The 12,483-nt window shown below is 34.5% G+C and overlaps 1 protein-coding gene across 1 annotated transcript in view; it reads left to right on the top strand.

Annotated features, from left to right (window-relative positions):
- Positions 1 to 12,483, top strand: part of HCN1 (hyperpolarization activated cyclic nucleotide gated potassium channel 1) — a 206,428-nt gene that overhangs the window by 109,778 nt on the left and 84,167 nt on the right. Inside the window, exon 3 of the mRNA XM_032206396.1 lies at positions 1,167 to 1,328. Coding sequence (XP_032062287.1) covers positions 1,167 to 1,328 — 162 coding nt within the window. The remainder of the gene's footprint in view (positions 1 to 1,166; positions 1,329 to 12,483) is intronic.

The following is a 12,483-nucleotide window of genomic DNA, read 5'->3' as shown; positions in this document are numbered from 1 at the left end:
GGTGATGTCTCTTCACATACCTGGGTTATTTTGCTGCCTTTTCTTCACGTATACAATGGTTCAGGCTGTCTGCTTCTAGCAATCTGATGTTTTTAGCACTACAGGCTCTGATTTCATTTGTCTGTGTATATAGTTAAGTGAACATTTCAACTTAAAATTCCATGAAATACCAACAGAACATTCTTCATCTTCTAAACTGAACACCTGAATGGTGACATTTTATGTTTATTGAAATAAATCATATTTACCTTAAGTTAACTGACTTCTGGAATAAGTAAAAATTGTGCCTGTATTTCTAATTTGGAAGTGCTTCAAAAGCAATACAGAAGAAAAGTGCTAAATACAATGTTTTTTCTCCATTCTCTTTGGCAACAGATTGTTGCTGTTCATGCCAGTCCTGTACAACAAACATGCCCATGACAAACTTCAAAATGTCTGTGTTGTTTTTAAAAGTGTATATAAATATATTAGTTTTACTGTAAGAGTCCATGCAGATGCATTTTTTTTTTTTCAACAATGGAAAAATCCAAATATTAGTTTGATCTAACCTTGGCTACTATGGTGTTTCAGGATTCTCATTATTTTAGAAAAATTGCCAATGATAAGGAGCAATGAGATACTTCTATATCATTTTGCATGTCAAACTGGTATTAACAGTGCAGAAATCCAAACAGATGTAAAACTATTTATATAGCTTCTTCAGTTAAATTGTGTTGGTTTTAAGAAAACAAGGAATGCGGAAGTGAAGCTATTCTGAATGGGTCATTGAATTTATATCTCCCACAACTTTGTGAATATTTAGACACCCAATTAGCATACATGCATTGGTTTCACTACCTTTAGCAAGCTTTCTGTCATTTATTTAATTATTTGTTTATTTATATGTGTGTGTGTGACATTTGCTCAATTGAAGGAAGTTGAGGGCTTTAAGAAAGTACTTCAGTTGGTGACTACTGACCACCAGCACTTTTTACCAGCTTATGTAATCATGGCATGTAGCCAAGTGTCAGGTGTGTCAGTACAACCCTGTGCCCCCAGACATGAATTTATTGAAAGTTCTCTACCTCCTTAGAACTTCAGGATGATGATGCTTTCTTTTGATGAGAAATGAATAATTTGCATTTCTGATTTGCATCTCATCAATCATCTGTAATTTTTGTCTACAGATTTTCCACATGACATATGATCTGGCCAGTGCTGTGGTGAGAATCTTTAATCTGATTGGAATGATGTTACTGCTTTGCCACTGGGATGGTTGTCTTCAGTTTTTAGTACCATTGCTCCAGGATTTCCCACCAGATTGCTGGGTGTCCCTAAACGGTATGGTTGTAAGTATTGTTCATTTTTCATTGTGCTTTCTAAACTTTATTTATCTAAACAGTTAATATTGGGCTTAAGTGTAAAAATACATGCCTAATAATACACTGCTATGCAACTTATTCAAAGTTATTTTATTGGTTTGCTTGCTAATTGATGAAGGTTAGTTTTGTAGCCCTCATCACTGACAAAATCATACTGACTCCTTGTCAGTAAATGAAACAGAAAATATTTTCTGTTTTGAGGGCATTTAATTTCTTAATCTTCAATCCTCAAAAAAGTCACCAAAGAGATTTAGAAACACTCACTTCACCAGTGCTTTCAGCTTAGGTTCTAGTTTCACAATGCTCCAGAAAGTATATTATCTATTTTGTTTTCATCTAAAGTTGTTCTCAGTTTGTTTTGTAAATAACTTCTTGGTCATGTTATTAAACCCATTACCAAGTTGTTCCAAATGTAAACATGATTTTTTTTTGCTGAGTAAAATAAAGGAAAATACAGATTTAATTCTGTGGTTCGGTACTTTTGTGTGTGTGAACAGACAGTTGAAGACATGGAATTTGTCCATGAGAATTTATAAGGAAGGGTAATGATATTCTGCTTGTTCGACTTGTGCCGTAAAGATCAGTAGCTATAAAGAATTAAATGTTTTATATTAAGTCAGATGAAGAATCAGGTAGATCTTTTTCATTGGAGGGACACTGAATAAGTTGTTGAAATGTGCCTGTAACAAACAGAAAAAGCCCCAAGCAACTGTCTCATTGACCTCCTGAAAACATGCATCTCTCCAGTTTCTACAACTTTATAATACATAAAAAGACATCTTTACTGTAGATGGGCAACTTGCCCAGTGCCACATATTTCTATTGTAGAAACATAACAGTATTTATTCCTTTAGGAAAGTGATACTGCACATTACTGTGGGAGCTTGGTGACTAACATTGTCAATCATACAGACAAGCATTTGCAGTCATTGAATGACAATCTTTAATGATAAGCAGCATGTTTGCTGACACCTCATTGTGCAGCTTTTTTTAAAAAAAAAAAAAAAAAGAAAAAAAAAAGCGACATATCTTCAAAATTGGAATTGCTATAATAAAAGTAGGTCACCGGGATGCTGACTGGCACGTCTTTGCATTCTGCTGCATTCTGGGCTCTGCTTCATAACATCTTTCATTCAGTTTCAGAAAGGGTACATTTTCTACCAGCTTGCTAAAGATCTAGATAAAAATCATGCTAGAGAGTGAAAAGGAGTAAGCCTTGGATTATGGTCAATTGAAGTATTTACCTTTTAAAGGTACACTTGCAGGAACAGTTAGCTATTAAATTCTCTCTCTTATGTAAGAACTACATTTCACCTTAGAAAGCTGTGCTTTCAACCAAACAGATTTATCATACCTCAGAGTCAGAGCCAGCAGTTCTTTAGAAAATTAGGAGTAAAACTTTCAACAGAGTCAATGGCACAAAACCAGAAAGCTGCAGAGAGCCCCTCCTGTCAATCTGTAGAACCCCCAATTCTTCATTTTGTGTTTGCTTTTACCTGAAGAGAATTACAAAAAAAACCCTATATGAAAGTCCCAAATGATGAGCAGTTATGTCCAGGCCTTACACGGGACAGAGGTTCTAAGCAAGTAGAGATGACATTTTTGCCACTGATGCCATCTGGCCATTTAAACACAACATGCCTGCAATAAAGCATCCCTTGCAGTAAATGAGTTTTTGTTTTATTGAAAGTTTGCTCTTACATTTCCTATTACCTATGGCAAAATCTGAAAGGCACGTTAGTCCTTGAGTAACAGTGTCTGAAGGTCCACAACCTCTGTTTACTTGACTATATTTGCAATCATCAGATGTATCGTTAGGACATATGGTCCTTTAATCTTATTTACATAAGATTGCCAGATTTTTCATGTATAAAGTTGCTTTAGTCAAATAAAAATCTATCAGAGAAGTATAGAATTTAACTTGAAGGCTGAGTGTTTTAAAAGCCAAAAGTAACTAAAGTTTTTGGAAAGGGCTTGCTTTGCTGGCATTTCTCATGGCAGTCAGCCAAGTTTGCACAGCAAGAATGCTTCAGGTACTCTGGTTTCTTTGTTTTGGCATCTTCTTACTGTCCTTGCCGTTGAATTGCTTTAAACTCAGTTGTTGTCTTTTTGGATTTTAGATTTGGAGAAGAGGGATTTTGCATTATATTAACTCTCCCTTGTGTTGTATCATTTGCTCAGGGGAAAGGAAAATCAGAAGTTAAACTTAAGATCCTTATCTCTGGTGGTATTACCATTGAAGTGAAAATAATTTGGAAATTTCTTCTGTAGAGTCTGTAGGTCCTTCCCATTGCAAAATGAATGGTTTAAATGAATGATTAATAGGGAAATTCATAAATGTAGGAAATGGTCATGAATTCTAATGCTCTGAGAATTATGATAACATATATATAATATATACATAACCAATAATATACAATATAAAATAATATATAAGGCAATATATACAAAACCAACAAAAACAAAAAATATATATACAAAAATAGTTTAGTTTTTGTATACACACACATAGAACTAATTGTCAGCATTTCTTATTAATTAACACCATTTTCAATTATTCAGTTTTCAGTAATACTTCAGTAAGATCTGTTTTACTTAGTGGAGCATAAGGAATGGATTGCAGTCACTTGATGAGTGACTGTATTCAATATTCAGTTTTCTTTTTTTGGATAATGTATCAGTTTATCACCTTCAACGCTGTGGTTAGCCATTAAACAGATAATTTACTCGTTATTTTTTTCTGCATTTGATCATTATGTGGAAAATATTATTTAGTGTTTCACAAATGTTTTGAGTAACTTTTTATTATGTGTCAAGATGTTGTGGATTCATGTTCAAAGCACAGATTCCTCTTGACTTCATTTGCAGTGACAAGTAATAAATACACATATAAATCAAATCCCATGATCTTAAATTGGATGCCTAGTAAACATGGAACATATGGGAATCATCTGATTACTGGAGGCACTTAGGATCTCATGAGATATAATACTACACTAATGTATTTTATAGTTATATATTTATGTATGTCTATTGATTTAGTTATAGCAAATGCTTCTAGGAACAGTTAAAAGATTACTGTTCTGAGACTGACTCTGATTAAAATATTAATGAAGCAGGAATTGCCCAATTCAGATAAATGCTCTATTTACAATATAATTTGGAAATATGGTAGTACTAATAGTAACATTATGTAACTGACATTCTTAGGACTAAGTTACCCATGTTTTGGGAATGTAAATTGGAATAATACTCTTCCAGGATGTGCCATTGTTCAGTACTCAGTCATTGCTCTCTCTTACACAGTCCTGACCCAGTTTTTGAGGTCAGCTCACTTCCCATTCAAGATGATGGGATAAAGTAACTGCTTGTGTCCTGTACCAGTGGGTGAAACAGGTCATAAAATCCAGTGTTAGGCCTAAAAATATATTAGCTCAGGATATTAGTTAATGTGATTTGACTCTGTCAGAAACTACAGAGGAAAATGTTGTAGACATGCAGTGCTAAATGACAAGGTATGCTTAATGTAGACTGAAGCCATGTGTTAACTGCAGTACCAAAGTTTTACACCAAGCTAGAAAGTACCAAAGAAATGGGGTAGCTGAGGACACTGTTGATTTAACGTTATGTGCCATGATCAGTGAAGAGGAAAACAAATCACATTCTCATTTTTATAACAATGGCTGAGGCTTTAGGAAGATCACTTAGCTTTTGGCATATGTTTTTTGTTTGTTTGTTTGTTTGTTTTTAATGTTCTCTAATAGGTTAGGATGTCATCCATCTTTGCTGGCGTAGAACACCCATACTAATGGGAATAATAATAACTTTTTGTTCTTACCTTCTTGCCTTAGTGTAATATCTATTATTACCAAAAGTACCAAAAGTCTTTAGTATTTTTGACAGTAGATTTATGATGTTCTTACATAAAAGAAATTTTCATGTGCCTCGTATTTTTTTTAAATATTTCTTTATTTCTATTTTGTTCATTGTCTTAGTTACTGCTGACAGTAAATTGATTCTGAGTAGAAGGCAAGTTACTGTGGTCCAACCCAGCATCTGCACTGTATTTCCATCATGGCTGCTGTTTCTTAACCCCAAAATTGTACTCATTTGTTCCACTAAATACTTACTTTTTTTTTTTTTTTTTTTTTAATCTTCTCATTCAAGTTATATTATCTTCATCTTTCAAATCCTGTTTGTTTGTAGCAGAAATGCACTGGTTTACAATTTCAAATTCTGTACTCTGTGATCGTGAAGCCACTAACTTAAAATTACTTATGACATTGATGGGTTCCCAGGTTATCATTTGGAGCTCATTGTGCTAATATCATGAGCTAATTGAAAAGTAGAACCTTCACATTTTGAAAATAAAGGCGCAAAATCATTTACACGGTGGCCTAAAGCTTCATAAAAATTTAATACTAATGCAAGCATGCAGGTTATCCATGAATACTTGGATTGCAACTGAGACAAAACTGAAAGTAGTCCTTCAGAAGAGGTTTCCCAAGCACCCTCCTCCTCCCCCCTCTCCCCCCCCTATAGCTTTGGAAATAGTTTAGCATTATGAACTCAAGTACTGTCATAAGCTCTTCTACTGTACTTTATTGTCACTGAAATACTTTAAACTCGATGTTGAAGTATTGATGGTAGGGATAGTTATTTTAGTAGATACTGAAATTCAATGCTACAGAGCAAGGATCTAAATTCAGACCTATGTTTTTAAGTGCTAACAATGTGCTACTGATGTATTAATAGGTTCTAAAGAGGACAACTTCTGTAATGATTTAGTTGGCTACCTGATGTGCCTCTGTTTCATTCAGATAGAAAGCTGGCCTTTCTTATACAGGATAAGAATAATGAAACAGTTAATAGAAGCATGCAAATTCAGATTGGTGAACCTAATAGATACCAACTTATTTCCACACAATTTCTTCATTATCATGTAAGCTAGTAGGAAGTTATCCAGATGTGGATTCAAGGAGGGATTTACCCCTTTATCATCAAGATTTAAGTCCCATGTTTTCCCCTATGACAATCAGCCCAACTCATGAGTGTTAATTCTGAAGTATATTGTAAAGGGATTTGTGATAAATTGTATATTAGGAAATAGTTTATTGAAAACTTAATTTTGAACAAATACAAGAAACGGCATGTAATATGGTTAATTCTATTGTTGCATTCGGTAGACATACTAAGGAAAAATAATAAACATCATAATGCATGCCTTAGCCATTTCTTTTTTCTTAAAAAACAAAACAAAACAACAACAACAATAAAACTAAAGCAGAAATGTAAGATGGACCTGTCATATTTTAGAACCTTCTACCTGCCATGTGCCCCAGAATAAATATTCAGGAAGAATTATATGCACTTTGTAGTCAAATGCAGCTTCTGTGTTGTAAAAGAATGCACTCTGTTTGTTTCAGGAAGGCTGGCTATTTTGCCTTGTCTGTATAAATTTGACAATACGTGTTTATCTCCATGTGGATATATGTTTGTTCCAGGTTGAACAAACATATTATTGTGGATAGGTTATTCTGAAGTAGCTCTTCATGGGTTGCTGGAATATCCAAACACTGAACACTTGGAATATCTATGCCATAGAAGGCTTCCCAGAATAAATCCAGATGTAGATAAAACCAGATGAATACCATTTATATACATCTGCTCTTCAACATTTTTTTCCATGTAAATCTATGTTAATATGCACTTCTTGATCTGTGTGTTTTAAGATTGCGTAAAGATAATTGGCTTTGCGCTAGCTGCATATTACTGCCAAGAGGTCATTTCAGATGTATTACAATCAGGTTTTCTCAAGAGTACTAATTTTGCTACTTCTAAGTGAGCGTTTTTGCCATATCAATTTTAAACTTCCTGTACATGACTATTCAGCACTTGACTCATTCTGATAACAAAAGTACATCTGGACAGAAGTCCCCACTGAGATGCAATTAGACAGAAATAAAAATTGGCCACCTGAACTTGTGGCATTTAGAATGCCTACATTTTGCCTTATTTAGAAAAGTCAAACTGTTCTAAAGTTCTAGCTCATGTAATTCTGAACTTTCATGCATCACTTTCATACTTCAGACACTTGAGATTTTGACACTTGTCCACATAACACTTTTTATAATTTTTGTAATTTAGAGTGTTTTTTTTTTTTCCTTTCTTTCTTTTTTTTTTTTTTTCTCTTGTGTAGGAGGAACACCAATCTTAGTATTAAAATATTGCTGAGTATCTGTTTTAAGGAACTACTATAAAACTGCCAGAAAATATTATTGAAATTACCTTGGTATCTTCTTTCTCTTTGTTTTGAATGGCTGGATTTTATTTTAAAAGCTTATGACCATCTCATGTGTGTAGTATTGGAGTAGAGAGAGATGGATACTGTCAGGTCTACTTCATTATCACAATTTTACCTAAGTTTTGCAATACCGCTAATACAGTACGGTCAGATAAATGCTTTGAGTACATTCAGATAAATGCTTTGAAGCAATCTCTTTGGTAAACATCAAGCTAAGATATTATTTGTCATTTGAATGAGGCAAGAAAATTGTTTCCATGTTCTTCACAGATGATTCATGTACCTTTTCCAGTTCAACTCATGTGTCATTTGAATCTAAGATGCCTTAATCTGTAATAAAATAAGAGAATGTAATTTTTGCATTGGATTTCCATAAAATATTTTTGTAATTTTTCACTATTTTTGAGCAAAATCACATTACGGTGTATTATTTCATCTTTTGTATTTGGAGGAGGAAGAAGTTAGCTTGTGTTTGAGGGTAGCCTAACACTTTGAGAGTAGTGTATATTATCAAAAAAGTATTATCTAGGATAATATAGGCAGAAAGAACTTTGCATGATACTTTTTCAACAGCTTTCTGTTTGGAAGTGTTATTTCTGAGCAGAGTCTATTCAGACTAGTAGTTCAGTTTTTCAGAAAGTGGCTGAGTAGTAATCAGGAGTAAAGACATGTCACCAATTTTTTATCATCCTTGGCAGTAATCCCCAATATCTCTCTGCTTATCCCTAATAGTAAAAATAGGTAAGTTAGATAGTAAAAATAGGAAAGTTGTGCCAAATTTAAACTCCATTAAATGTTGACAGAGTAATATATATGGGACTCTGTGGTATAATTTGAACAGCCTTTTCCAGATGTTCAGAAATAAATTTTATAGTGTATGATGGAAATCTTCAGTGGGAATGAAATATGAGTTTAATTCAGATTCGTGAAAAGAGAAGATCACCCTGGAATGGTTCACTCATGGACAATAAGCACAAATGCTAGATTTTCACTAACTAAGAATGGATTTGGCTCAAGAATTTTTGGACCTATTTAAACATCTCTTTGTAAGTTGTCATAACCCATAAAATTCATCTGCTGGCTTTCTGTCCCTCAGTATATTAACCACAGATACAGCACAGAATATATTAAACGTGCTTTTAGTTGTTTTTCTCTGATATTGATTACTGTGGTTTTACCACTGCAATAATACCTTCCTGCTGCTGCATATTCTTTCACATCTAACTGAAGTAGTGAAAGACTTATTCTGACAGGCCTGAATTTATGAATATGCATGGATGAGGTCCCCTTAGGCTTTTATAATCACTATCTTTTCAAACCAGCTGTTTATAGATATGATAACATATAAATGCTGATGAGGAATTGCATCCTGGAAATGGCATCTGTTTTCAGATATAGAAGTGTAACTGCTCATAACTGACTACATTCTGTAGATCAATAAAATAAACTAACCCTAAATCACATTAGTTGAATGAAGAAGGAAAAAAAAAAAAAGTGGGAAGGAGAAAGAGAATGAGACAGTTTTAATAGAAATTAAATAACTGAAGCAGAAGTGTTTGTTTATTTATTTATTTATTTTTAAACTATGACCCAGCACACCAATCTCAACATGATTTGAGGAAATACAAAATTGATATGTACTTGATGTATACAAAGTTGTTGTGAATAAAAGTTGAAGGATTTCTCTGGTGTATCAAAGCTTGTTGTTTTCTTACTTTTAAAATTCCTCTGATGTCATTCCTTCCATAGACTGGTTTTGTTCCTTAATTCTAAAGGTTGGATCTGAAAAACACAATTATACATATATAAAGAATTGTGTTCTTTGCATCTGGGTGTTTCCAGCTGGTGTTTATATTATATTTCTAAGGAAGACTTGCATGTTAGCTTCAAGAAATTCACAAAAGGGCTGTGCTGAAACTCAAAAGTAGTCAGATTTTCTTCCAGCACTGCAATCACTAATGCACCTATTAGTTACTTTAATAACAAAGAACAGAACTAAAACTTGTCCTCTTAAAAATAAATAGAAAGGAACTTCAAGTGTAAAGTACAGAAGAAGAAAAAAAAAATGTTATATGAAATTATATTCAATTTAATTCAATTTTAAAACTAATTTCAGTGAAATAAGAACTTTAATCTTTGTAAGATTTGGTTGGAATTATGCAACTGTTTCTGTATGAAGGTAAGCTAAAACTTGTCTGTATCTATGCACCTGGAGCATGCAGAACATGCTGCAGTAGAAATAAATTATTACTTATCGCTATTAATACCTTCTGCCATACATAATGCTTTCCTTTTTCTGAGGTATGTGTCTGCCTAGATTTATTAACACAAATATTAAAACCAAATATTGACACAGTATTGGGGTCAAGGCAAACTGAACTGAATTGCTCTTAAGTGAATTGTTTGATTATTTTGTTTCAATCAAATAAGAGTAATAAAGACTTCATTTGATCATACATAAATGTGCAATAGATATGTAGACAGTGATCAGATTTTTCAGATAAAGATTTTTTCAGATTTAGCAGGTGTCCAGCAAATATGAAGCTTCCATTAAGAAATGTTTCCAATCAAGCGTTTAAGTTATTTCCAATTTAACATCCTTCTAAGCCTTTTTAGGCAGAGTAAATGCCATGTCTTCAAGATGCGAATGCTACGGCCCGAGTCCAAGAACTCATATTGTGTGCTGTGTGCTGTATAATGCTATAATACCTATAATGGAGCAATTTTTAAGTTTGTGTTTTGAGCATTATTGTGTTCTCATTAGATGCCTTTATTGCTCCTGTATGTGGTTTATTATACCATCTGATTATAATATGCTTACATTAAAGCCGCTGTGCTAGAACTGAATTCACCTAGACAAATTTCCAGCCACCCCCACAGAGCCCAACTGACATCTCTTAGCCACTACCCATACTGGCAAACTTGATTCCCAATCCAAATGTCAGATTCAATTTTAAGAGCAAAAACAAAGTTTATAAAATAAAATCATAGCTTGAGAGAGAAGAGTGTTTTGAGGAATTTTAGTTTCTTCACTGGGTAGGAGCAAGAATAGATGTGGGACATCTCCTTCCATGAAAACAAAGGCACACTCAACAGGGGAGCTCAGGGACCTAATGGAGGTGGTTTTAGCTGAATAGGTTCCTGATACAGATGGTTGAGAGAGAAAAAATCTCCCCTGGAGGTGATAAACAGCACCTGAATTAACTTACTACTCTAAATCACCATCTATAGGAGTCTAATTTTTTTTTTATTATTTTTATTTTTATTTTTTTCTGTTTAGGTAGCTTAGGCAGACTCAACAGCTGACTTAGTCATTGATGTTAAGTAACTGAAATCAGGTGATGTTAAATTTTATTATGCTTTCTTCTGTTACTGTTCATTCTCTCTAGCAAGAGTCAGGACAAATTGGGCCACAGGTCACTGTAGATACTTGCATATAAATAACAGTCAATGAGATGCACCATTACTAAGCCTGTTCATCGTCCATTGCTCAGGATCATGGTGTTCTTCCTGTTCTTCTCTCCCTCAAACATCAATCATAACCTCTCATGACTGACCTCTTCCCAGGGTTTCTCCTTTGGGCTGGGTCACCTGCTTCATTGTTACCCATCTGAGTCAGAGCATTTTCGTCCCCAGAGCAGATGCCTGCGGAAGATCAAACCAAAGCAAGCAACAGAGCAGAGAGTTTCCGTTAGCATCTTACCACTTTTCAGAAATTTGCAGCTAAGAGACTTCTGGAGCTAGAGCTGGTATTTAACAAGCATCAATGTGTATTTCTTCTGATTTAGTTAGGTTGGAAGTGGGGCGCAGGGATGCAGTGTCATCATATTGTGACTTTGCTATACTGTAGTGGTTTCAGAGCCTGCCTCACTGCCCACAGTTTGGAGTCCCTCCTGCTGTGCCCTGCACTGGCATTGAGTTTACCAGAGAGTGCCCCAAAGTGCTTGCACGGGCATGGGCTGCCAGCTCTATGGAGACACAGTAGTCACACTCCCTCCCCAGGGCATGATTTCTCATGTCTTAAAGTGAGCTGAGAGACAGCTATAGAGCTATACCTTGAAACAGAAAAAGGAAGCTACCCAGACATTGGACAGAATTAAAGGAAATACAGCTTTCTCCAAAATTTATTTCACTGTACCGGGTATTCAAACTCAAACGTTTATGAGTTTCAGTGAGTTTCAGAGAACTTCAGTGTTGTGACAGGGAAGGCAAAAGACGATGATCATCACTTTTGCCTACTAATTAAGGCTCCCAGTGGATTTCAACTCATGATTGTATCAGAAAACAGACAAAATCTGTTTTTAGAGGCATGACTGGGGCATGGAAACTCAGCACATCTTAGGAGAATGCTATGAGGCCACTTGGGTGCTCTGTAAGTCCTTCAAGTGCTGTGGAAGAGCTTTAAAAGACGAGAGGAATGTTCCCCTTCCTTCTCCCTCAAAGCATGAATACTTGGTACCCTAAAGTTAGGATTTTTTTTTTTTTTTTTTTTTTTTACGACTCAAGTTAACCACCCTCTTGTAGAGGAAATAAATTAATTTTTAGTGAGTCACTAAATCTTTTTTTTTTTTTTTTTTTTTTGAATCAATAGATCAATAGACATCATTTTGTGTGTTGGTTATAGGCTGCTAAATAATTTTTTCTTCAAGTTATTTTATTACCTTAATAACCTTGCAAACACTAGTAAGCACCTGCAGTTTTAGGGTATTTGAATTTAAGAACAGGTCATCAGTGAAACTCATCAGAGTTCTCAGAAAAAGAAAAGCATCTGACCTAGATCCTCCGTGTTTACTTTGACACCAAGGTTTGTTCTTTTCA

The sequence above is a fragment of the Aythya fuligula genome, chromosome Z (assembly GCF_009819795.1).
Source record: "Aythya fuligula isolate bAytFul2 chromosome Z, bAytFul2.pri, whole genome shotgun sequence".
Taxonomy (NCBI): Eukaryota; Metazoa; Chordata; class Aves; order Anseriformes; family Anatidae; genus Aythya; species Aythya fuligula.
Note: the sequence above shows the minus strand (reverse complement) of the source record. Positions and strands in the feature narration are given on the sequence as shown.